This window comes from Drosophila pseudoobscura, chromosome 4, assembly GCF_009870125.1.
Source record: "Drosophila pseudoobscura strain MV-25-SWS-2005 chromosome 4, UCI_Dpse_MV25, whole genome shotgun sequence".
In the NCBI taxonomy this organism is placed as follows: domain Eukaryota; kingdom Metazoa; phylum Arthropoda; class Insecta; order Diptera; family Drosophilidae; genus Drosophila; species Drosophila pseudoobscura.
Window position 1 is genome coordinate 29,091,519 of NC_046681.1, and position 24,569 is coordinate 29,116,087.

Consider the following 24,569-nt stretch of genomic DNA (forward strand, 5'->3'; position numbering starts at 1 on the left):
TTTTCTGGTGCTGCATAACGAATTTTTTGTTGGCCATGGCCAAAGGCACATTGTGTGTGCATGAAAGGAGAGGCATTTTTCTCTTCCTTTGCTCGCTCATTCATACAAAAACTATTATTCTGGAGACTTGCACACATATTTTTGTATGCACGATCTGATCTGTGTATGTTTAAATAATTGTGCAAGCGTTTGACTATAGTTTATATTATATTTGCTTAAAGGATAGAATGGAATATCTGGAATTGCAGAACTTTTTGGATACAAGGTAGTCTTCTTCACAGCTGTTTATTCTTTTCTCTCCATTTTCCTTACACTCTTACGAAATAAACATACAGATATGGCGCACTCGAAATGTAAACATTGAATTCGGATCAACCCTCGCTGGCAGCTATAAACATTCGCAATCATAATCCAGGAACGACACATTGGGGCGCATTTAAACCGATTTCATATTGGATCAGGAATCACCTCAGTATGTGTGATGTGTGGGGGGTAATATCTCTGAGTGTTCTACCAGTACAGAAGCCACAAGCGAAGTGGAAATTCGCTTGGCGTATGTCATGGCACGCACGCACTCAGAGAGATCCCAGAGCCGTGGAGGACTCGTTAAGGGAGCAGATCCTGCTCCTGCTCCTCTGGGGCGAAATTATAATGAATTTGTCGTTCATACAATTCGAATGCGTGACGACTCGACACGGACCCAGACCCAGACACAGACCTCCAGCATACAGCAGAAAGCCACGCCCCCTCCATCTCGGCCAGATTTGGCTTAGTTTCGACGATGAATCCGGGGAGATAAGCAGTTAAGTGACTTTGTCCTGACATGGCCCTTGGGCTGTTGTCGACATCGGAATCGTGTGCATGAAATAAATACTATATCTTGTGGCTGTTGTTGTTGTGTATTGGCAAATAAATTGAATTAAAGTGAAATCAGTTGCCGTTGGCCGTAATAAATTAATGAAAACGCCAGACCAGTCGGGACAGCCCGAGTCGCGTCGGAAAAGCCAGCAGAAGAAAAAACAAAATTGAGAAATCAGCATAAATCAAAGGGAGTTCGAGTGTGTATAAACAGCCAATGATAGCCAATGATTATAACAGCCGTCTGACCAAACTTTCGTCTCCAAAAAGTTGCAAATGAATTTTGATTAAGCCTCATAATGTGTATTTAAAGATATCCCTTCGGGTTGTCTTTCGGATACTCCTTAACCAGCTGACTGCAGCTATCCGGAGCAGCTTGTGTAGCTTAAAAGTTTACAAGCCAAAATCTGTTTTAATTAAATTCAAGTGTTGTGCGCTGCCCTGCGACCTTTTCTGCATGTCAAACGAGCGGCAAAAGGAAACTTCCTTCTACTCGTATACGTTCTTTTTCGCTTTGTGCGAGTCATTTTCAAAGAAATTCACAAGTTATTCATTTTCGCAGGGGTCGGTCGGCGCTGAGTGGGATGGGGCTTCGGTGAAAAGTTGCGTTGAGTGATATGTTACCAAAGAGTTGTCGTTGCTTTTGGTCAGGGATTCAGGATCCTTGCAATCCGAAGCTGGAAATGAAGATGAAGCGGAATCCGGACCAGACTAAAAAGAGCAATCAATGCAAGTTGATTACCATTTCGGGGAAGTTTCCCAACTCATTTTTCGATGAATCAAGTTAATGAAATAAGTGAATTGGAAAACTTTTCAAGGAAAGTAAATTGAGGATACGCGTATTCTGATGTACTTTTAGAAACTTGATTCTTTGACTGTCGAAATGGATTATTTAAGAGTGTGTTGCAATTAAAAATACTGGAATCCGTTTGAGAATGCATTTAAATACATTGTAAGAACGATTTGCACTCGTAATTTACTTCGGAAAGACGATGTCTTAGCACAAATATAAATAATTATCTAACTAGGAGTACAATTTTGTATAAGCTCATAGTTTACTTTAAGACCATACTTTCCTAAAAGGCAATAAGCTCTTAAGTAAATTAAAACTTGTCCATTTGAATGCAAATTAAGAGACAATCAAATGAAGAAGCAGAACTTTGCCCAACTCAAAGCCAATGGTGTCTAAACGTCTGTACTAGTGGTCTATATGGAAATGCACAGCTGATATATATAAATGCCATATAATAAGATATATGTATATATATATAGTAGGTCCTGCCTTTCGTGAGTCTTATGTTCCCTTAAGAATATTACACTCCTTGTCCCATTTTTTATGCCTCAGCTTTCGATTTCCCAGCATATTACCGCATTAAGTGGACATGTTTGAGCACTTTTCATAAGTTTGTCACGTTCAATTGGCTCCTCCCACACCTTCGGCTCCTTCGATGTCGAGTATTTAGTTTAATGCCGTGCCATAAACCTGATGTATGCATAAAATGAGTTTTAAATCAAAATACAGAGCACTTTGGACTGTCAATCTCTGGAGTTTTTGAAATTATTCACAAATCAGTTTTTATGGCCTCGATGGGAAATACATCCGGTTGCCAGAAAGGCGGAAGGGAACGCCCGCAACCTTGTCGTAAAGAAAATTTCTTACCAATTTATTTATGCGGTAGGATGGAGAGGATGGTCTAACACTCAAGAACATCCTGCACATCAAAATCGAGTCTAACATGAATAAAATTATGATAAATACACATTTAATGCGGCAGACTTTTCATGGCAAAATGCGGCTTGGAAATTTATTAAATCTAATTGCATTGCAATGTGCAATTGCGGCAAATTGTCAGCTGTCACGGAAATTGAAGTGTTTGCGTAGCAAATCAGGGACAGAAACAAAATGAATGCGGCTCCCTGGCAATAACAGTAACCCTATTACGGCTAAGTGCCATTACAGGCATTGCCAAGAAAAATTACCTCCATGTGAGCGCACTGTGGGAGGTTTTTCATCCATTTACTCTCCGTGCACGTGGAATGGAAAATAGAGTATTTGTTTGTGCAAAAGCCCATTGTGATCATATTTTTAACAATATATGGCGTGTATATGATCATATGGCGTGTTCTTAGATTGAAGGACACTAAATCTTTGAAATTCATATGTCAACAATTGCGAGCACATTGCAATGGTATCCGTTCCACTGTACATACTACTACTTGTGTTTGCATTTGCATTTCATTAAAACACAGGCAGGTAAACAAGTTGCCGCCCAGGGCACTCACTCACTCAGTCACTCATTCCGTCAGTCATTCCGCGCGTCTCCACCGCATTCGGTTCGGGGCCGCAAGTATGACGGATGAGGACTACTGGGAGACCGCCTTGTTGTTTCAGTTGGTGGCTTCACGGCTGGCATTGAGTGCCGCCAACGTCGACACCAAGTGCCAAATGACAGCAGAGCCCCAGCAGAATCTCGGTGCGAAACAGAGGTGAAAGTTAAGGTGAAAGGTAACGGTAAAAGCCAAACCAAGGCAAGTGCACTGCAAGTGCACGTGAGTGGGTTCCCAATGAATGGCGCCGCAATGATTGCTACAAACGTGACACGCCCCGAGCTGTATAATAAGTATACGGCCAGTGGCTGTGTTGTCCAAAAGAATGTTTCAATTAGTTTATGTTACGGCCGAGTAAACACGGTAAAAGTGCGTACAAACAAACGTGGACGTGGAGAGAAAAAACGAACCAAACGAATGAATAAAAATACAAAAGATAATGACGCCATGTTCATGGACAAACAATAAAAGCGTCAGGCAAATTAGGGGGCCAAATCGGGCGATCATACCCTAGCCAGTCCCCGTCCCGACTAGACCAGGCCGACTCCGAGTCCCTGTATCCGCGTCCCGGCCAATCAACAAACAAACTGTCACTTGTCACAAGCGCCTCATACGGCCCACAGGGAGGTTGGGGCCGCAGGCATCTGGTCAGATAATTTTCTTTGTTTTGCGGTAAATATTTTCCTTTATTTTTTGCACACCCTTACGGAGAGTGTCAGGACTTCGACAATGCGATAAAGGTGTTCATGAAATCTTTCCATACATTTTTGAACATTCAGTTTTGTGTATAGCGTCCGTTAAATCAGCCTATTAGAAAATTATCGACAAAATTTTGTTTTTGTTTGAAGCTGAAGATTGAAAGGTAATGGGAGAAGTGGGTGTTCGGCTTGTCAGCTATTTTCTGCTTATTTTATCACGTTTTGCGCGCGATCTTCTTCTTCGTTTTATATTTTTTGTTTGCTTTTCCTATATATAGAAGCTCAGACAGGTAGCAGTATGCAAATCAAACAGACAATCGAGAGGCCTCTCACCATCTGTACTTCCTGTTCTACGTGGAGAGGAAATGGCGTTGACAAACGGTGAGCCAAATATGAACAGGAAGGGGAATAAAAGCCCCAGGCACCCATCAAAACTGTTTTCACGTGCATCTCGTGCCCGTGGGAAATTGAAGCAAAAAAATTCTCTAATGCAATTCGCCCCTGAATTCCGGAGTATTCCAACTCGAATGTCAGACGTGGTTTGTTTCTGCATGAAATTTAAATATGTCAAATGCTTGATTCGATTTCAATTTAATTGATTTGCGTGTTTTAGGATTCTATTTGTTCTTTTTACGGCGTTGTCTTGAATTTATATTTCAGTTATTCAATTGTATTACATTGAATACTTGTGGATGTTTTTGTCATTTATAATCTCTTTTTATTTTGTTTATCTTAAACATTTTATAGGATAAAGTCAATGGTATTCATTGTATCTCTTTGTTGTTATCTCTTTGGTTTTTTTTTTTTTTTTTGTTATATGGAGCCACATAAATATTTATTTTTTAAGCACTCCCCACTCAATCACTCCGCTTACATTGAATTTGTCCTAGATGCGGAGATGGTTGTTCACATTCTGATCGGGCAAAGACTCGGGCAGTTGTAGGAGTGACACATCTGGTCTGGTTACAGAGCTCGGACGCGGATTTCTATTCGACCAGTGACCATAATGGACTCAGTGCACCCGTTGGAATGCCCCGAAACACGTATACGCCATGTGGTGCCTCGACTCGACTCGAATACGAAACTCGGCTGACATGCGCGCACTGCTCTCGGAGTGTGTGTGCTCTCGACTCGACGTCTGTTGTTGGACTAAAAATCAGAATGCCTGCCAGTGGCCGTGGCACTGACTGCTGACTGTTCTGCCTGTGTTCTTCTGGAGGCTCAGAGGCTGCGGCTGTTAGCTAACAGCAAGATTAACATCCACTCAACAGCAACAGCTGAGCGCACTGCTGGCCCATTCATTCATAATTGTTTTGAGTGGAAATTGCACGATGGGCGGCCGGTCGTGTTTCCTTGTCGGCATGGTGGAGCAGAAAATCAATTTGGTTAAACAAAATGCGACACTGGGGAGCAACTGCGAAAGCGTCATTCCAGCCACGTGCCTCGCAAATGTTAATGAGCCTGCGTGCCATAGCCTTTATTTCTATTCTCGACTACTTCTATGAATATATTCGTACATGCATTATAGACATACATATGTATATATGCATATCATATATATATATGCAAAAAGGGAAATGTTGACCTTTCCCCTGCTTTCCCTCAGAAAAGCATAACAAACAAATGCGCGTGAAATGTCAAAATCACTGTCAGACAAGGCCAGTGAAATGGCTATAGATGAGTCTGGGTATGTGAATGGAAATGGGAATGGTTGTCGGGGGAAAAAGGAGAATCGGAGGAAAATGGAGAAAAGGAAACAGGTCCAAAAGAAAAATGACGACGCATAAGCGAAAAACAAGCAAATGCTGAAGGCAAGGCAATCAAGAAAAATTTCTCCAGCAAATGGCATGGCAAATACAAACACCAGCAGCAACACCAGATTCAAGTGGTTGCATGATGTCGGTGTGGCAGGATGAGTTGATGATGAGGTGGCACACAACCACACAAGCACACAGCACACATATGCACACGCTATATATAAGGAGCATTAACAAGGCTCAAGCGAATTATCAAAAATACAAATAAACGTTTACGTCCGCAAAAGATGCGAATTTTCGATACCCGATACACATGGATGTCTGAAAAAAAGTAGAGCTCAATCAAATTTCTGTGGTTTTCCAAGGGTGAATGATTTGGAGCCGATTTTGCAATGTCCTAGAAAAGTAACTGAAACATTAATAGCTGTCACTTGTTTTATAGTTATGCTTTTTGAATATTTATTATGTTAAATTTTAAATTCTGTTTGTTTAAGCCTTTAAGCCGCTAAGCCCTCTCTGTCCCTGAATTTCAATTTAGCTTAAAGATGCGAAAATGTAGGAGAAATAAGGTCATAACTAGAAGTTAAACAATACTAAAGATTAGCAGCACTTTAAATTGCAGCTCAGAAGAATATATTTACATGGTTTTTATATCCTTTCAGAAGGCATATAATTATGTCGAGGCTTAGACGCTATCGACCTCAACAATAATATAATTTTTTGATCAGCAAAAAAAGTGTACACACAGATTACAACTACAAGAACAATTTTTCTAAATATCCATTACATTATAAAATCAGCAAGGGAAGCGTGTTTGCCGCTTCAGCCCAAGTTTTCCTTTCCTTTTTTTACATGTATGTATATTCACACTTCCCAGGCCAAAAGTAACTAAAACCACTGGCAGCTTCTGTGTGGCTGGTGTCTGGCTGCTTGTTTGCTGCCCGCTTTATCGTGTGGCCACAGTCAGTGTTCTGACAATTTTTAGCATATACGTAAGACCAAAAGTTATAGTCTAAGCGGGATTTACGCTGCTTCAACATCAGCACAGAAGGCTGGGGCACAAGCTCAAAATTAGTCTCACGGCCACAAGAAATTGTCTGCTTCTCCTGCTGTGGTACGACCAATTGTTGGATGTGTTCACAACTGAGTCACAACTGTCAACCACAACATGTCAAATTGTCATCACCCCAGCCGCAAAACATTCGAAAGAAATTAAATGTGCAAGTGGCAAAAAAAAATCACAACCTTTGTGGTTACCACACAGATGCACTACTTTCTAAGGGAGAAAAAACTTTGTAATTAGTTTTAATTATCAGAAAATGTATTCAATAGAAAGTTCTGCCATGAAAATGTGCCGAGTGGCATATGTGCAATAATTCAACCAAGGACCAATCACAATATTTAAATTGCTTTGCGTGGAAAAGTCAGTGAAATCAAAAATAATTCTCTGACAACTAACATCAAAACGAAAACAAAGAACCTTCACTTATATAACTAAAACAGTGATGCTTGATTTATGTATGATAAAAGCCATACAATCGCATCGGCATCGGTTGCAAAACGTTTTCAACCAAATAATTAGTTTTGCCAAACAAAATTCATCATTAAAATGGGATCAATTTGCACAAAAATGCAACAGCGAAATGTTTCTGTTGGTATTTGCCATTTCCCCCAATACCGAATGGCTTCTGTCTTGGCCGACCACCCTGTAAGTTGGTCGTGAGCTCAAATTAATTGCATGCAATTCGACAGCCCAAAGCCCCGACTTGAAGTGCTTTGCATTTGAAAAGTCAGCAGGATTGCGGCAAGCGGCATAAACTTGGGGAATTTCCACAGAGATACTAAATCTGAATGTGAATGCAGGCGACATGAAATCCGCTCGAGTGCGCTCCCCAGTCTTCAGTTTTGGGGCTTATCCTTCTCCCTTCTTCGACTACAGCTCAGGATACTATTTTTTCTTTACCCAGTACGCGTAAAGTACAAAGGGTATATTTGAGGCATTCAAATGAGGGTACTACCGAAAGTTTCTTTCAGTTTTTTCCCTTAAATAATTTTTAGAACCAGGTAACAAATTTCTATATTGCATATAATTTGCACATATAATTTCTCAATTTAAGATGGTCTATCGGCTACTCTTCAAATACTGGGTACTCTCTAGTGGGAGCATCAGCTATCGCTTACTCTCCCGCTTATTTATTTTATTTTTTTTTTTTGGGCATGCTGAACACTAATGAGCATTTAAGCTTGCGGCTCCCCCGAAGCTCGACTTGCTTCTGGTGCTGTTGCATTTGCATAAATTGAAATTTTTAAATGGGGAAATGGAACGGAACCTGAAAATATAAATAGCCCGGGCACATTGCGCTTTTAGCTTAATTGATTTGCATTTTAAATGGATTTAAGAACAAAACAGCGCTATTTTTGGGATCAATTTTTTAACGTTACTGTTTTTTTAAGCCTACCATATAGTATGCTTTAAATATTTTGAGCACATAGCCAATTCAATTCATTTGTATTCCATTTCCATTTGAAAAAAAAAACTCACCAGTGTTTTTCTTCTGATTTTTTGATTAGTTTTTCATTGATTTATGTGGCCTTGGCCGAACACACATTTTATTGAATTTGAAGAATCCACACAAATCCATGGGCAGCACACTTTAGCCGCACTTTACTTTGGCCCAAAACGTTGGCTCCTCCCTTCGATTCCGATTCCGAGTCGAATTCCAAATTCGTTTTTGCTTTTTTTCTGCCTTCCTCTCGATACTGTCTACGATACTGGCTGTGTGTCTCATTCTAGTCCATTAAATGAAGCGTATACGCCATATCTGACGGGCATTGGAATTTTCGACAGCGGCAACGGAAGCGCTAAACCAAACATAAAAACAAACAAAACACTTAATCGTGTATAAATGTTTATACATGTCTCTGGAAGCGGCATAGTTTTATGTCTCGGGCGGAGCATTTCCCAAGCAAATAAAAATAATCAGACACGTCAATATCCCCATAAGCAGACGGCCAAGAATTGTTGGCCACAAAATGAAATCGGAAGAAATGCCCAATCTTCCACTGGGTGTCTATTATTCGAGTTCCTCATAATTAAGTTGTCGGCGTCCAGGTCCGGACTGTGGTGGTATGATGAAGTGATTGGGTTAGTCGGATTAATCCAAATGAATGATACTCTGATTGCTAAATAATTGAAAAGCGCTCAGTTAATGGCTTACCTAGAACTCCGGCAGGCAACAGCATGAGGAAAATTGATTGCGACACGCTCTGAAATGGATTTATGGGGATACATATGTACATATGTATAATTTACTTGGTTATTTCTGTTTGCCAATTATTTAGTTGGGAAAGTATCAATGAAGTTGTGATTTCATAATTGCTTAAACGCTAGGAATTTGTTAGGTGTGAAAGATGTTGCAAGGTCGTTCAACTGATTCACCACAACAGTGGGAATGCAGCATAACATATGTACATATGTATGTCTGAAGGTACATCATTCATAGAAACAAACACATATGAATATGTTCTGAATCTCACATATAATCGTCAGTTGGGAACACGAAATTGATTAGGTATGAGCGAGACTCCTCAAAGGATGTTATATCTTCTGCAGCACCAGAATCGCCAGTAGCTCTGCTCCAACGTGTGCGCCGCGGTGAGGGCGTGTGGCTGTAAGTTCCTGTACCTGCCCGGGCAGGAGGAGATGCTGAAGGTGCTGGTCATGTTTGTGGGGCAGCGCTTGGAGCATTGAGCATCGGACATGTGGTGCAGCTACCGCACCACTTGCTTAAAGCTGTCCAAGTGCGAGGAACCCCTCTCGCTGATGTACCTTCGACGCCCACATGAAAAACACGGCCGACTGTCTGATTACCAGCGGATTGCTCAAGCAATGGTTGCGGCAACGTGCTGCGTGCAGAGCATCATCATCAAACTGCAGACTTCTATTACATATGTATTTATTAGGTTGACAGTTTGGATATGTGCAGGTTGCGTTAGTTAATTTGTTGAAAACTTAAATAGTTGTTTTGAAAGCTATAATTTTAGTTATGTATATTGTTCTTGATCTGCTTATAGGCTATAATATATATATATAATATATAATATAATATAATATATATATATTAGGTTGACAGTTTGGATATGTGCAGGTTGCGTTAGTTAATTTGTTGAAAACTTAAATAGTTGTTTTGAAAGCTATAATTTTAGTTATGTATATTGTTCTTGATCTGCTGATCTTCGCTGTCGTCGTCCCGATCCGGTTCCTGGTTCCTGACATTGGTTGTTATTACGGTTGTCCTTCGGAAGAGTCCGATGAAACAATGTCCACAAGTGTCCCATCGCTCTCAGAGTCCGTCTCATCGCACTCAGACTCCATCTCCCCGCTGGATATATCCATGTCATCAAACTCTTCATCGCCATCCGAGTCCGAATAATCTGTCTCGTCGCTGCGCCGTATTAGGGATTCTTGGCCGCAATAAAGACAGAATTCGGCGTCCATTAATTGCTCAGACTTGGGGTGCACAGCGCACTTTTCAAATATGCGACCCACAAAACAGTTCTTGCATTTCAAGCATTTAATTTGATAGCTGCCACGTGCGCAAATGCAGCTCCCTTCCTGCTCGGATTTGGCAATTGGCCCGACTTTAGGCTCCCCAGGTTTTCCCTTACGTTTGGCAGCAGTCTTTTTCTCTTTAGCCTTGCCAATTGTTTCGTTATCAGATTCGTCTCCTGTACCTGGATCGGCCGACGACCATTCAGTTGATTTAGTTTTGTCGCTAGACATTATTTCTTCGCCAGGAATGGCATTTAATTCACCATGTTCAGACATTTTTTATATATTTTTTTTATTTTTTAGAAATTAGAGAAGGGAAGCCAGCTTTTTCTCGGCTATCGATAAGCAAAAATAAATAACATATGGCATATCGATACTTTCGTTTCATGTGCCCCATTGTAAAGCGTTGAAAGGAAGAAAACACACACATATTCCATTCCATATTCTAAACGTAAGCAATTAACTTATATTAAAAAATTGTTTAATAAAAGAGTTTCTAAGCTTTCTGACGTCATCTGGAAAGATGATGGCACCGCCTCAAAGTACCGCTGGTATGGGTGCAGACGAGTCGGCCCTCGGACACGCACTACGAGGGCGGGAACTTTGAACTACGCCTACACTTTTCCCAGACGTACCCGTCTCAACCACCGTTTTTACTGTTCCGTACAAGGGTCTACCATTGCAATATACACCACGGGGCTATCTGGGCTGGGCTCAAATTGGTCGCCTGCCCTGACCGTGGAGAAGCTACTTTTGTCCATCCGATCGCTGCTCTCGGAGCCCAATCCGGAGCCCATTCCGCCGCTGCTGAAATGCTCAAGGACCGCGAGCAGCGCGACCGCTTGGCTCGCGAGTAGACTCAAGCTCAGAATAATCCTAAACATCTCATCCACGGATACACATTTTCCAAATTCTTTGATCACCTTTGTTAGCATCTGCCACTAACCCACACATGAACATGAGCTACATGGTAACATTATATACAATTCATTTTTGACTGAAATAAAGGCTGTGAAAATGTTTCGTAGAAATTGCAAAATACTTTCGTCAGATCATCCGCGAGTTCGTCAAGACGGACGGATGGGAAGCACCACATCCACAGATACACAATATTTTTCAAATTCTGCATAGTAACATGAAATGAAATAAAGGCCTAAGCTCTAAATTGTTTGCATCACCATACATATGTATCTACATATGTATGTAAGTGGCTTACGCAAGACCTGAGAAGTATATGATTAAAATGATTATTATTAGATGATTATCGTATTAGCCTTTCCGCGAGAGGGGGACATTCGTTTGTTACTGGGAAGAAAGAGAGAGGTAGCATGAGAGACAAAACGCAAAGTTAGTGTTAGTAGCCGCACGCATATCTTCATCTCGCTCTTACTGCATGCTATTCCCATAAGGCTGTCTCTGTTTTTACAGATAGGTAGTTAGCAAATTCTTATGTCATGTGGCCATCGGTATTCGCCAATCCTTAAAAACTATGTAAATTTATTAACAAAAATCCAGTAAGTAATAGTTATTGAAAGTATATTTAACGCCGACCGATAATATCTATTTCGATTGATGTGGCAACGCCGTCAATGTATTGCAACTTGATGGCAGCGCCACAGAAATATAGCCCCATTGGCGCTTTTGTGGCTTCTTCCTGTGATATTTAAGCATCTGGGTCGGCTTGCGGGTGTATTGTCTCCGCGGATTTTGGTTTGTTTTTGGTTTTCATGTTGGATGTTGTTGGTTGCTTGTCTTCGGCGGGAAGCGATAGTGTGACCAGCACGAACGCTTTACGACGCACTTTTGCACTTTTATGCCTTTCAGCGCAACTATCCACACTAATAGAAACAACAAATAGTCGATCACGTTTTTCTAACTCGGTTTCCCATTTTTTTCGGTGAGTAAATTGTGTAATAAGTAGAATAAATGCGAATATATTCCTACTATAGTGGATGAGTGCATCAGTTACATCAACCCTTTTCCTCCCACATTCAGTTCTGCTTTGCTCGTAAAGTCATGACATCCATGCGGCCCCACACACTTAAAGGCCCGGGCAACACACTGGCGCGTCGCGATCCCGTTGATCAATATTTGGCGAACCAACATTTGTATCGCAAGCTAATGGTTAGGAGTGACAGCAGCTTGTTCCAAGTCGTGGCCGAGCAGATGTATGATACACAGAATCTTCACTACGAGGTGCGAATGGACTGTGTACGCTTTATCATGGACAAGCGTCGCCTATTCAGGAGAAACATAACGGGCAATTTCAACGACTATCTGTCGAAGTTAGAGAAGCCGAATACTCGGGGGACGATGATAGAACTACGCGCCCTATGCCTTATGTACGGCCGGAATGCGATTGTGCATGAGCCAATGAGACTGGGCACGCCAGTGACGTTTAGCGATAAATACAAGAAGAATTTTAGTGTTTTCATCGACCAGTATGGCAATTTCGATGCTGTATACACGATGGGACACATTGAGGAGGCAGCCATTTGCCAATCCATCACATTTAAGATGCTTTACCAGATGTGTTTCAAGCTGCCGGATGTGAGCCTGGCAGCTGAGAAGATGCTGAATCCGGACACATTCTACGAAGGCACTACGCTGGAGTATAGTCAAAATGGTACAGTTGTCCGCATTTTATGCAGAAATGGACGCAGCTTCGACGTGGACTCGCCAGAGCTCACCAGCTGCCTATTGAAAGACAAACAGCTCTGCGACTTCCACAATCGAGTACGTTGGCGAGAGTATGTGCAGAGATTCGGACGAGTGCCATTGTCGTGCACGCTGAAATGTGTAGATGACAACATCGTGCCATTTTCGTATTCCGTTGCCAAGTCCCTAGACCCGAATATCTATCGAAATGTGGAGCTCAGCTCTTTTCTTGTGATGAAAAAAGAGGCGAAGAAGTTCCAGCTATGTATCAGGGACGATTTCAACGCTGGTGCCCATTGTCTGGTGCAGCGACACAAATGGCTAGGGCATATGAAAAAGGGTTTTATACTAAAAATAGACTGGAAAACAAGTACATTCACTGTTTATCTTGAGGAAACGGGCACAGTATTGCAGGTGCCTCCGAATGCAGTGCATCCGCTGCGACCAATTTACAACAAATGAAATTACCTCGGATCAGTGCAATGACAGAATTCTAAACTCGGCTCTTGGTAATTTATCCATTCTTAAACATTTGTAAGCTTAACATACTTTTTTTTAATATTTTTTATTTTAGAATTTGCTGAACTGAAGAATTTTTTGCAGTCACACGAGTCACCCGAGATTGTAAGCGTCTAAACCTTTTTTCAATCATAGAATTTAAGTCCTTCAGTCGCTTTTCGGTTGTAGAACTTTCTGAACTTTAAAGTTATATATTAGTCTGATATATTCTTACAGTAAACCAAATTCAAATACGTTCCTGAATATAACTATTCTTTTTTTTTTATTACCTATTTTTGGATACATTTTGTATAAGAACTGGAATAGATTCTGAAACTATAAATAATTTTTGAAAAATATTTGAAATTAAATCAAGCTTTTACGATAGATTCATGTTTCATATGATTGTAGAATGTGGATTTTAAACAGGAAGGAAGTTTATGTATTGTTTCTTAGTTCTTTGTTAAACCTTTTTGTATTCATTTATTTGAATTTTGTAATATAATTTATATAATATGTAAACTAGTCTAAATTTAATTAAGCTTTAAAGTATCAATCAATTTCCCAAAAAGTGAATCTGTTTTTTTTTTTTTTTTTTTGTTATTTCACCATTAATACTACATTTTGATCCAAAGATAATCTTCTATGCAGCACTGGTGATCACTGAAATGTTAAAATGTATGTTTACCGCTGTCTTTTTTGTATTGTTTTTTTTTTAATTTTTTAGATATAAAAGTTCTTTAAAAGATTACATCTAAACAACTCAAGTTTTAAACTTTGTATAATGACTGAAATGAGGAGGGGTTTGCTAGACTAATGAAGTTCGTCTCCAGATGTGGGTGCCATCTCCAGTCGGACGTCGCCACCCAGGCGGCACTGGAGATTCTTGTTGATGTTGTCGACCATGTCGAAGGCATCGATGATCATTTGGGCCTCGCTCTGGGCCTTCTCACCCATCTTCTCCAAACTGTGCCTCAGCTCCTTGTGCTCTCCAGTGGCGTCCCGCTCCTCGGCTCTTTGGTAAATGCTAGTGCGGGAGAACAGGGCGGCGGTGCCACTGCCCTGCTCAAGTTGTTCCTCCAGCTCTTCGGGCAGCGGGAAGTCAAGATCCATCGCAAAGCAACGCAGATCATCGTACTTGGCTAACTGCTCCTTCTGATCTTGGCCATAGCTAATGACGACGGCCTGCATCACTAGTTCGCTGCCCGGCAACTGGACATAGGCAATGACGTCTTTGAAGAGGTTCTCCTGCCGCCACATGGTATGGCTGAACTGTATTACCTGGTAGACTACGGTTTCCGGCTCAGGACTATACTGCACCAGCAGCCAGGTGTTATCGTCCATGGCCACCGGCATGTCCAGCTGGTCATCGAAGGCGTGATCAAAGCAGCGTGCCTTCAGATGGAGCAACACCTTCTCCATATAGTCCCGCTGATCATAGGCATACAGTACATGAGCAATGCATCCGGGACCGAGACTGACCAGCGGATTGCACTTTAACTCTGGCTTCGTGCTTAGCCAGACCACGTTGTTGGGGGACACCAACTTATGGACCAGACGTTCGCCTGCTTCCTCGTTCTCTGTGTACTGCACCAGAAGCTGCCTGGCGCTAGACTCCTCACGCTGCTCCTTGCTCATCGATACCAAGGCCGCGTCTACCAGCCGCCGCTCATCGGCGGCTAAGATCAGTTTGGCCTCCAGCACCATGCCGTTGACCCGGAACTCCACAAAACGGGTCATATACTTGTCGGAGACATCCGATTCCAGCAGCTCCATGGAGTGGAGGACGCAGAGTCGCGGCTGGCCATTTGGCTGTCCGTTCTTCATCGATCCTTCATCTACCTCGGCCAGGAACCAGGAGAGACGAGTCGCTGCCTGACCACTGGGATTGGCCATAGCTCCGCAGATGGCAGAGTCATCCAGTCCACTGTCGTTGCTAATGTTGCTCATGTTCCTCGGTTCTCTCTTCTCTTAATAGTTGATCTCTTTGATGTTTTCGTTGGCTTTGCTCGCTGCGAACTGATAGCTTCTTCACGGTAGTGCTCTGTTTTATACGCAAGAGAGGTATAAGGGCACACTCGCTATTACCTGAGGTGCTTTAAAAAACCCCACTCTTAGCCCAAGGATTTCCAGGTGAAGTTGCTCGATGGGTGTTTTCCAATTGTGCAGTACCTGCGTCTGATTGTAGGGATTAACCCAATACACAAAGATGTACGGTAATAAAGAAGACGACATGTGTCCAAGCCTAGCTTCCACCGATCGTTGGTGATCCTATAGGATAGGATTAGTGCGCCAGTTGTTACATCGTTACATGTATAATTGTGTTAGTACCTGTGGCTGTCCAAGAGCTAATTTAATGGATAAACCAAATACGTGCAGCCTACATAAAACCCCATAAGTGTATCCATATTATGTCCGTATCTTCTGAAAGATGCATGTTTAATGTTCGTGGTATATTTCGATAGAACTTCCAATTCCATTAATTCTTCATTAAAACATTTGATTTCGAATTTATTAAATCTCGAATAAGAGAGTTCTCAAATAAAGGGAAATAGTAATAACAATTTTAAAGTGCAATTTATTAATTAAATATCTAAAAATGCAGCGATCAGAGAAAATAGCAATCAGGTCTTCTCTCACATATTCCCAGACTTACGAAATGACAGCTGTCGTATTGAACCGAACATTTTAGGATTATTCGAGAGGTTCTGACAGAATTGTCCGATTCAATGTTATTCACGTTTTGCCCTACCGGTTACAATGCGCAGAAACAAGCTCGATGACGCACCTAAACCATCGCTCCTTTCTGAATCTGAGTGACGACGCACTGAATAGTTGTCTCCATTGTCGATTAATATCAATTGAGAAGTGCAACACTCTGCTGTTTTTCTGTTCGTATTAGCTGCAAAGAGCGAATGAGATCTGCGCCTCAATCTGCAATCAGACGCTTGCTTGTCCAATTCGGTGGAATTAGTTAAGGAAAAAAGTTGACTAGCATATCCAATGTTCAGACCCAGCACTTGAGTTGCAAATTCCAAGACTTTCTCAGTGTTGGCGGGCTCCTTATCCCAGCCGCCTCCATACTCGCGTTCTATGAGCTCAAAGTGTATGGCAAAGGGACCATCCTTGGGTTTAATCGTACTACGCACATCTGTCACAAAAAATGTAAGAATTTGATCAAAAAGGCCCAGGCTGATGGCCTCTTCGATAGCCGCATCATTGGCCAGCAGGCAGCCTAACACACGTCCGGTGCCTAGTTCACGGATGTTAACATGGTAAAAATTGTCCGCCCGCAGAAGTACAGTCATCACAATACGGCAGAGGGGTCGACAGCCAATTAGATCGATTACCTCGCTGACCAGATGGTCCAGCACGGGAAGGTCTTTATCTTGACAGAATTGGCACAAGGTCGACCCGCGACTTTGCAGGGAATGTTGCCCTAAGGTTTGGCTTGATTCGTTCATCGTAAGCTCTGATGCAGAACTAGTTTTAAAATTCTCTCGCTGATTTAATGCTGCTGTAGCTGCTCTTTGACCCTCCATTTCCATTTCCATCATCTTGTCTTTTGACTGATTGAACCTGGTACGAGTTTTGACTCTGTTTCCCTCTTGCGGGAATGTCGGTTTCATTGGAATCTCTTTTGCGTTTCTCTTGTTTATTTTCTGGACCGGACAACCGCACTCTTCCGTCTGGGTGGTGGGCTCCAATGTCTCTTCGCGCTTGGGTACCATGGACATATGCATAAATTGCTCTATCAGGCACTCGCACACCTCATCGTTCAAGTTCTGTCGGGACCCGGTGGAGATGACTTTGTCCTTGTCCAGTCGAGATGTGGCAGCTCTATCGCGGTATGATCTCAAATCCTCAAAACCACAGTCTGCGTCTTGGTCTTTGGGTTTCACAAAAATTTGAATAAATTGTTCGAGTAAAGTATTGCATGCTTGTTCTTTTAAATTTTCCCTCGACGGGGTATCTAATGGGCCTTTCTTTAACTTCTGGAATTTGATTTCATAACGAGCTGAGGTTTTACTCTTCTTGGAATTTACATCATCACAAATTTTCACAGCATTATGAAACTGTGGGTTTTCCGATTTCTGCCTAGATGACCTAGAACTGCAATTTTTCCTGTTGCAAAAAGACTGTTCTTCAGAGAAAGATTCGCAAAGGCGTATTTCCTCATTTTTCTTTTTTGTAGACTTAAATAAATTTTCTATTTTGATAGGTTTCTTTTCCTCCACTCTTAATGATCTTATGGAGGATTGCAGTTGTCTAAGAGAACTTTCCTGTTGGTTCATCTTCTGCTCCATGTCGAATATCTTTTGAAGTAATTCAGGAACGAGAGCGCACGTGGCACATATCTCTCCATTGAGACTACCTTCTGATTTATTTGAATCTTCATACTGTGTTTTTTTATGACTTTTTCCCTTAGGTTTCGCTGTCTGGTCATTGTAATCCTGCTCCGGAATTGTAAAAGATTCTTTATATTGCGTTTCTTTATGATATCGATCAGTCCCTGTGTAGTCTTTGTCCTCCTGCTTGGCTTGATTTTGAGGAGGAAGAAACTCATTGCTTGAACGAACCACAATTTGTGGACGTTTCCAAAAACGTTTCTCCGAACTTTTTGGAGGAGTATCTTGTTTCTTGGTTTTTACTACCACATCTTTTGGAGTCTGTTTCTCGCGAGGTGTAATGGTTTCAGTTTGGGTGAAGGAATCGTTTGGAATTGCTATGTAAGTTTGGGTGGAGGAATCATTGGGCCTTTTGGTATCTTTTTGGGTTGCACCAGAATATATGGAGCCCTGGGGAGAAGAATCTTTGGGAATAGGTACGTTATATTGGCTTGTGTCCGGAGTTCGTTTATTTTCTTGGTATCTTTTCGCCATGTCTCCGTAGCTTGATAATCCGCTTTCAGTGGAGTCCTTAGTCGCTAAGGACTGAGCGTCGGTATATAACTTTGACTGCGAATCCTGATCTGCTATCTGCATCGTATGCTTCTTAGGGCATGGACCATCTATGCTCGATGTGGATGTGCAGTTGCAAGAACGTTCTAAAAGCTTTTTAGAGATCGGTTGTCTTTGAGCTTTAGCGTCCTGCGTTCCAATGGGTTGGGTTGCATTGGAGGCATCGTTCAATGGGCAGCCACAAGGTAGAGAGGCTTCATAATAATTGGGGATCGGTTTATTCTTGTTGGTCGAACCTGAATTATCCGAAATGTAGCCGCAAAGACATTCTATGGTCTGGGTGCCCATGGCATGCATTGAGTTGGATGTTATATTAGAGTCTTCACTTGGTGTGTAGCTCAATGTATCTGCAACGAGCTCTTTGGGAACCGGCTGGTTAGCAATGGTTTCAGTTGAACTAGAAGGCTGCTCCTTTTCGTCGAGACCATCTTTACTCGTTGAGCAGCTGCAAAGCGATCCACCGCCAGGTAGGCGGATAAAATCCAAGCTGCAGGCTTGTAATTCGGGGCCCTCGCCATCTGCAAGAGAGAAAAATTGTCAAGTAATTACCCTTTTAGATCTACCTGTCGCGGCGAAGGGTGCGCTGGGAGTTGTATATAAAGAAGTCACTTATTAGCTAAAAGATAGTTCACAATTGGCAGCCGAAGAGTACAGAGTAAGAAATACTACGTCCCGAACGGAGAACTCAGCTGACAAATCCTTCTATTTCAGATGAATCGCCGTCAACGACTGGAATTTGCCCTCACCCTGCTGCCCTATGACCCAATGACGGTGCAGCTGTCGACGGAACAGAAAAGAGTCGAGGACATCATTGCCCGTCTCCGCACAGACGACTCCTTCACCGAGGAGGAGAGCTACGACGGGAAGATGCGCCGCCTCAAAGATGCCGAGACCGATACTTTTGTGGACCACACCATGCACGATATCGAGGTGTCCGATAACGGAAAACTAAGCACATTGGCTACTCTGACACTGGCTGCCGAGAGGCTGCTCAAAACCCAGCAGAGTGAGGAGGATAGAATGTTCCAGGAAAACGACTTGGTCATCGATGGGGAGACAGCCTCGTCAGATGCAGACCAGGAGATCCTGATGAAGAGCACCATCAAGGCGGTAAATGAGATGAAGCTCAAGTTGCTGCAGCAATGGGAGCGGAACAAGCGGAAGGCCCTGGATCTGCTCACCATCGAGATTGAGAAGGTTCAGGCAATGGACCGGGATGATGCGCAACGGACGTCCCACTTTGAGATGTTCCGCGATGGGACTGAGGACCACAACACTTCTACACCCAGGACCAATGACGAGGATTTGGGAATCGATGACGATGATGAAGACTATGTACCCGACAGTGAGAACAGCAGGAAACGCAAGCGCATTAAGAAACCCGTAACGTCCACTCCAAATGCCCAGCGTCCGTGCCCCGACTTTGAGTTTGATCAGGATCCGAACTCGCCGATGGTAGTGATTGGTCCAAATGGCACGCAGGTGTCGCGCAACAGCTTACGTGCCCTTAACTGGGGCATGACAGGTCCCTCCATAACCCGCAAGTTGCTCTGCGAGATCTTTGACCGCGACACTCTCGCCCACCACACGCTGTCCGGCAAACCGTCCCCGGCCTTCAGGGACTGTGCCCGTCCCAGCAAGCAGCAACTGGATCCCCTCAAGGTGGCGGACCTTGTCTATTTGATGACCAATACTCTGGACATGACACCGCGTGAGGTTCGCACAGCGATCACTACGAAGTGCGCCGACGAGAACAAAATGCTCCGTTCCCGCAGCCTGCGGCGACAGCGCAAGTCGAAGTAGTGATATAACCATGTATGTCGATCCTAAGTATAGCCCATAAGTATAAGCCCAGGCCCAGCCGCAAATATGGGGGGGACACGCCCACGTAGCCAGTGCATCGATATTAAAATAAAGTATTCCAATTCCTTATAACTTACCCGTGTCCTTGCTGTGTTTTGTTTCGCTTTCAAGGAGCTGATCGCTGGGCGTGTTCTTGGGCGGTTGGCTGCGGCTCCTGAAAGACAGAATGGGGTATGAGACAGTACTATAAGCTGGCGCTTGGGTCGTAGACGTACCCTCTCAGCAGCAATGTAAAGTTATCATAGAGAAGTCGATTTTTTCGTCGTTGACCATCAAGGCAGATATCGCCCAGTTGTCCCTTCGATTGACTCATTTTGGAGCGACAGCCAGAAAAAATAATTTGGATTTGGAATGACGCTAAAATGCACGCTATAACATGATAATGATCTTTCGAAAGCTGTTATTGCCCGCGGTCTACCAACAACCTTATGACAACTCACAATCGCTTGTGCATTTCATCGTGTGAACATTAATTCATTTAACCTAAAAATAAATATGACAGACAGAAGAATAATTGTATTACAATCAGGTAATTTGATTCGAATAAACATCAGTTCAGTCGATACAGTGATTCCACACCCAAGTTCTGTGATATATATAGTAGTGCTGGGTAAAAATCGTTCGTTCATTTCTGTTCGTTCGATTAACTCGCTCTTTTGAGTTCATCGTTGGTTTTTGTTCTTAGTTATTGTTAGAATATTTCGATTTATTTTTTAGAAAATATTTTTTCCATATCAGATAAAAAACAGAAAGCCGAAACTAACTAACGAACAAAATTCAACGATTAGATGAACTTAATTAGTTCGTTCACTACAGCGAATAGTTCTTTTTGGTTCGATAATTCATAGAGTGTGGCCACTAACCATACAGTATATACTGTATACAGTATATACAGTATATACTGTATGGTTAGTGGTGTGGCAGCACTTTTTGAAAAATTGCAAGCAATTGTGAGTAGTCGTCTGGCATAATTAATAATTAATCGCACTAATTAAAGTCAAATCTTTGCCAGAATCAAGTTAACCACGATGGGGGACACCAATGATGACGTAAATGATTTGATTGAAATCAATATGCACACTTCTGAAGAATTCCAGGCCGACGAATCGCCATTGGAGCAGCCGCAAGAGAACGCTCGAGAACGTGAGAATAGCCGCTGTCAGGAGGCGAAAGATCACGATCTTGAGACTCAGCAGGCCCAACCTGATGAAAACCTTAAACAAGACACGCAGCAGGAGAAGAGTGTCGTGGGGGACCCCACGGTGATAATTCAGAAGCTTCAACAACAAATCGAGGAGCTTCAGAAGAACAGTCAGCAGCTACTCAATCAACTTTCAGAGATCAAATCGCAAAATGCATCGATTCAGAAGACAAATAACGAGCTTCAGCCTCAAAACCCTCAAGTGGACGAGGCATCTACAAAAGTTAACCAAATTCTAAAAAAATTAGAATGGCAGATTTCCAAAAATGCGACCTTAGAAGACCATCTGGAAGAGCAGGATAAATCCACGAAGTTTATCATTCAGGAACTAGAACAGCAAATTGCAGAGCTTGATCCTGGTCTTTTCCGCAATGAGCTTGAGGAGAAGGAGCGTGCATACCTAGAGGAAATAGGCCGTCTGAGACAAAGAGTCCACAACCTTTACGCCAATATTACCTGTTCCCTTTGCCAAGCTCCCTGGACAGCTGAGGGGGAACATCGTCTGATTTCGTTGTACTGTGGACATCTATTTGGGAAAATATGCATTGAGCGACTCTCTGAATGCCCAATTTGCGGATTGGCATTTGGTTCAACAGATATGCGCTACATCTATGGTCGCAACATCTTGCCAGCAGATTAGCTTTTCTGGTTTACTATTGTACTTTGCAACCCTTTAATCAATAAATCTAACTTTTGGTTCTTGAAGAAACCTACAAAAATGCATTATTATCATAAATTATCAATAAACTGAAAAATAGGTTCTTTGTTTATTCAAAATATGTTAATCTGAATGTTTCTGCATCATCGTGGGGTACAGGGGCCCAAAGGGATATAATTACATACATTACATATGTACATAAATTGGCAATTTATTTACTTAGCAGCAGAGTGCAGAGCATATGTACATACATAGCAAGATTAACGGCTATGTTCATCCATTTACTTACAGAAATAGTAGTTCTAATATGTTTATTACAACAAATAACAAAAAAATTGTTAAGAATTAACGTGCAGAAACTATTTGGTGGTCAGACATTTCGTGCTGGCACATATGTATATGCTTTGAACAAAATATCGGGGGAAGACCTAAAATAAAATACCAAAACGTTCTTATACATGTAATAGCACTAACCATACAGTATACTGCACTTTGGTATTTTTTAGTTCATATTTTGTTTGCTGGGCTGGCAGCACTTCTATTAAAATTGCGAGCAAAGTTGGAAAATAAATCATTTGTCTCTCATTTATCAACAAATATTCGCATAAAATAAAGTCAATTCCTCATCGGAATCAAGTAAACGACATGGGTGACTCCAATAATGATTTAATCGATTTGAATGAAATCAGTATGGACGCTTCTGAAGAAAACCAGGCCGACGCGCCTCCATTGGAGCAGTCGCAGGAGAACAAAAACTATCAGATGGAAAACGCAATAACTGAAATTGATGGAATTAACTTTCTGTTGGAAAAGGAGAAACGTAATAATGAGATTTTGCTGAAAAAACTCAAAACTCACGACCAATCGACCCAAGTGATCATTCGGAATCTTCAGCGGAAACTGGAGGAGGTTAAGAACGGCCGTGATCTGATGCTCAACCAACTAGTGGAGAAGGAACTGTCATACAAAATCGACATGGAAGAGTTGACTGCAATTCTCGAGGATCCGGCTGATGACATTACTTGCGTTATTTGTCTGTCTCCCTGGCAATCGACTGGTGCTCATCGTGTTGTTTCGTTGCCCTGTGGACATATTTTTGGGAAGTCCTGCATAACACTCTCTATACGCCGGACGAAATTATGCCCGAAGTGCAGACTTCAAGTACGTCTTCCTGATATTCGCTTCATCTTGCCCGGGACCCCATAGATCATAGGTTTTGATGGGTTCTATTTAAATTGTCAATTCGACAACCATTTTGTAATGATTCCACGATTATTATAATAAAGAACGTAACAAAACAAAATTTTGAAATACACTTGTAACAGTGAGATCTAACATGAGTATGGATACAAAATTTAGTTGCTCTAACTGTTATAGTCTCTGAGCACTAGGCGCTCATAGGGACGGACAGACGGACGGATGGACGGGCAGACATGGCTCAATCGACTCGCCCATTGATGCTGATCAAGAATATATGTATAAACTGGGGTCGGAAACGCTTCCTTCTCGACGTTACACACATCCATTTTCACCACAAATCTAATATACCCCTATACTCCTTTGGGTATAGGGCCACCCTTCCGCCCCCGCAAAGGACGAAAATCTGGGGTATCGTCAAATCTCAGAGACAATTAAGGCTAGAGTAACCAAATTTGGTATCCGCACTTCTATTAGATCCCACTATAAAACGTATATCTCAAAATTTCGCCCCACCTCCCTTCCGCCCCCACAAAGGACGAAAATCTGTTGCATCCACAATATTGCAGATTCGAGAAAACTAAAAACGCAGAATCATAGATAACGACCATATCTATCAGATTGCTGAATCTGGATCAGATCAGATCATTTTTATAGCCAAAAGGAACAAATCAATTTGCAGTGGCTACGCAGCGCCCGACGTCACGCTCAGACTGATTTTCTGTCTCTCTCGCACGCACTATTTGTCGTGTCGTTTAATATTCGCGGAGTCTGCCGGAGGAGAGCCATACTTACTAAGTATCGGGTATAAATGTAGAGTTGCGGTGTCCGCAGCAACTCACAACGTTCCGCCCCGTTCGATATAATATTTAGGGTAGAAAACGGCAGCCCGATTTTAATACACATTCATCTATTCCATCGATTCCAACAATCATTCACATGTTCGAGTAAACGTAGATTTGTTTAGTTTTTTGACCATAAACCGCAAAACATAGAGGGGCGTACGAGTAAGCACTGTTTTTTGGATTGGCAGCTCGAAAATGGCATAAAAACGCTACTCGCAAACGTTAAAGCGAAACGAACTGGGGCTCCACGAATGGGAATGAGAGAGAGCCCCGAATATAATAAATAAACTCTGAAGGAATTCCAATTCCTTGGGGCGTTCATCAAAGCAAAATCTATATCAATCATACGTACACACAAACGCATCCACAATCGTATCTGTATCTATTTGATGGAAAATTGAAACATTATATAAAATATTGGTTTGGCAAGCTCATGCATGGCCATGGCCTACGCCCACAATCCAACATACTACCCACTCGGAAAATTACCCCCTA

The 24,569-nt window shown here is 42.2% G+C and overlaps 7 protein-coding genes and 1 long non-coding RNA gene across 8 annotated transcripts in view; 5 read left to right on the forward strand and 3 right to left on the reverse strand.

Moving 5' to 3' along the window:
* The window catches only part of dcma (decima), a 28,324-nt gene extending 23,266 nt beyond the window's left edge, over nt 1-5,058 (reverse strand). The window contains exon 1 of the mRNA XM_033380143.1: nt 4,759-5,058. The gene's annotated coding sequence lies outside the window, so the exon portion shown is untranslated. The remainder of the gene's footprint in view (nt 1-4,758) is intronic.
* A 5,497-nt stretch (nt 5,059-10,555) lies between these two features.
* LOC26534310 (uncharacterized) lies at nt 10,556-11,216 on the forward strand. The gene is made up of 2 exons (XR_004469131.1): nt 10,556-10,644; nt 10,695-11,216. It is a non-coding gene; the product is annotated as an uncharacterized lncRNA (long non-coding RNA).
* Nucleotides 11,217-11,788: 572 nt separating this feature from the next.
* LOC6903251 (protein ovarian tumor locus) lies at nt 11,789-13,621 on the forward strand. Its single transcript, XM_002132914.3, has 3 exons — nt 11,789-12,090; nt 12,189-13,360; nt 13,426-13,621. The coding sequence occupies exon 2, from the start codon at nt 12,210-12,212 to the stop codon at nt 13,311-13,313; it is 1,104 nt and encodes a 367-aa protein (XP_002132950.2). The 5' UTR covers nt 11,789-12,090; nt 12,189-12,209; the 3' UTR covers nt 13,314-13,360; nt 13,426-13,621.
* A 491-nt stretch (nt 13,622-14,112) lies between these two features.
* Nucleotides 14,113-15,705, reverse strand: Elba3 (Early boundary activity 3). Its single transcript, XM_033379856.1, has one exon. The coding sequence runs from the start codon at nt 15,297-15,299 to the stop codon at nt 14,163-14,165; it is 1,137 nt and encodes a 378-aa protein (XP_033235747.1). The 5' UTR covers nt 15,300-15,705; the 3' UTR covers nt 14,113-14,162.
* Nucleotides 15,706-15,907: 202 nt separating this feature from the next.
* Nucleotides 15,908-20,704, reverse strand: LOC6903252 (uncharacterized). Its single transcript, XM_015180962.2, has 3 exons — nt 20,389-20,704; nt 20,251-20,327; nt 15,908-18,828 (listed from the first exon to the last, which is right to left on the reverse strand). The coding sequence occupies exons 1-3, from the start codon at nt 20,484-20,486 to the stop codon at nt 16,082-16,084; spliced, it is 2,922 nt and encodes a 973-aa protein (XP_015036448.2). The 5' UTR covers nt 20,487-20,704; the 3' UTR covers nt 15,908-16,081.
* On the forward strand, nt 18,867-20,249 carry Elba1 (Early boundary activity 1). The gene is made up of 2 exons (XM_001357041.4): nt 18,867-18,965; nt 19,022-20,249. The coding sequence occupies exon 2, from the start codon at nt 19,022-19,024 to the stop codon at nt 20,111-20,113; it is 1,092 nt and encodes a 363-aa protein (XP_001357077.3). The 5' UTR covers nt 18,867-18,965; the 3' UTR covers nt 20,114-20,249.
* Nucleotides 20,705-21,055: 351 nt separating the features above from the next.
* On the forward strand, nt 21,056-22,087 carry LOC6903253 (E3 ubiquitin-protein ligase BRE1-like). The gene is made up of 2 exons (XM_002132916.3): nt 21,056-21,123; nt 21,186-22,087. Exon 2 carries the CDS (start codon nt 21,202-21,204, stop codon nt 22,012-22,014), a length of 813 nt encoding a protein of 270 aa, XP_002132952.2. The 5' UTR covers nt 21,056-21,123; nt 21,186-21,201; the 3' UTR covers nt 22,015-22,087.
* Nucleotides 22,088-22,551: 464 nt separating this feature from the next.
* On the forward strand, nt 22,552-23,345 carry LOC6903254 (E3 ubiquitin-protein ligase RNF181 homolog). Its single transcript, XM_002132917.3, has one exon. The coding sequence runs from the start codon at nt 22,678-22,680 to the stop codon at nt 23,236-23,238; it is 561 nt and encodes a 186-aa protein (XP_002132953.2). The 5' UTR covers nt 22,552-22,677; the 3' UTR covers nt 23,239-23,345.
* Nucleotides 23,346-24,569: the final 1,224 nt, after the last annotated feature.

Excerpts from the sequence above, each read along its gene's own strand:
- LOC6903251 (XM_002132914.3), top strand. The coding sequence starts at position 12,210 with ATGACATCCATGCGGCCCCACACACTTAAAGGCCCGGGCAACACACTG.
- Elba3 (XM_033379856.1), bottom strand. The coding sequence starts at position 15,299 with ATGAGCAACATTAGCAACGACAGTGGACTGGATGACTCTGCCATCTGC.
- Elba1 (XM_001357041.4), top strand. The coding sequence starts at position 19,022 with ATGAATCGCCGTCAACGACTGGAATTTGCCCTCACCCTGCTGCCCTAT.
- LOC6903252 (XM_015180962.2), bottom strand. The coding sequence starts at position 20,486 with ATGAGTCAATCGAAGGGACAACTGGGCGATATCTGCCTTGATGGTCAA. Across the intron at positions 20,328-20,388 it reads TTTACATTGCTGCTGAGAGG|GAGCCGCAGCCAACCGCCCA; the intron begins GTACGTCTACGA and ends TCTGTCTTTCAG. Across the intron at positions 18,829-20,250 it reads AAAACACAGCAAGGACACGG|ATGGCGAGGGCCCCGAATTA; the intron begins GTAAGTTATAAG and ends TCTCTCTTGCAG.
- LOC6903253 (XM_002132916.3), top strand. The coding sequence starts at position 21,202 with ATGGGGGACACCAATGATGACGTAAATGATTTGATTGAAATCAATATG.
- LOC6903254 (XM_002132917.3), top strand. The coding sequence starts at position 22,678 with ATGGGTGACTCCAATAATGATTTAATCGATTTGAATGAAATCAGTATG.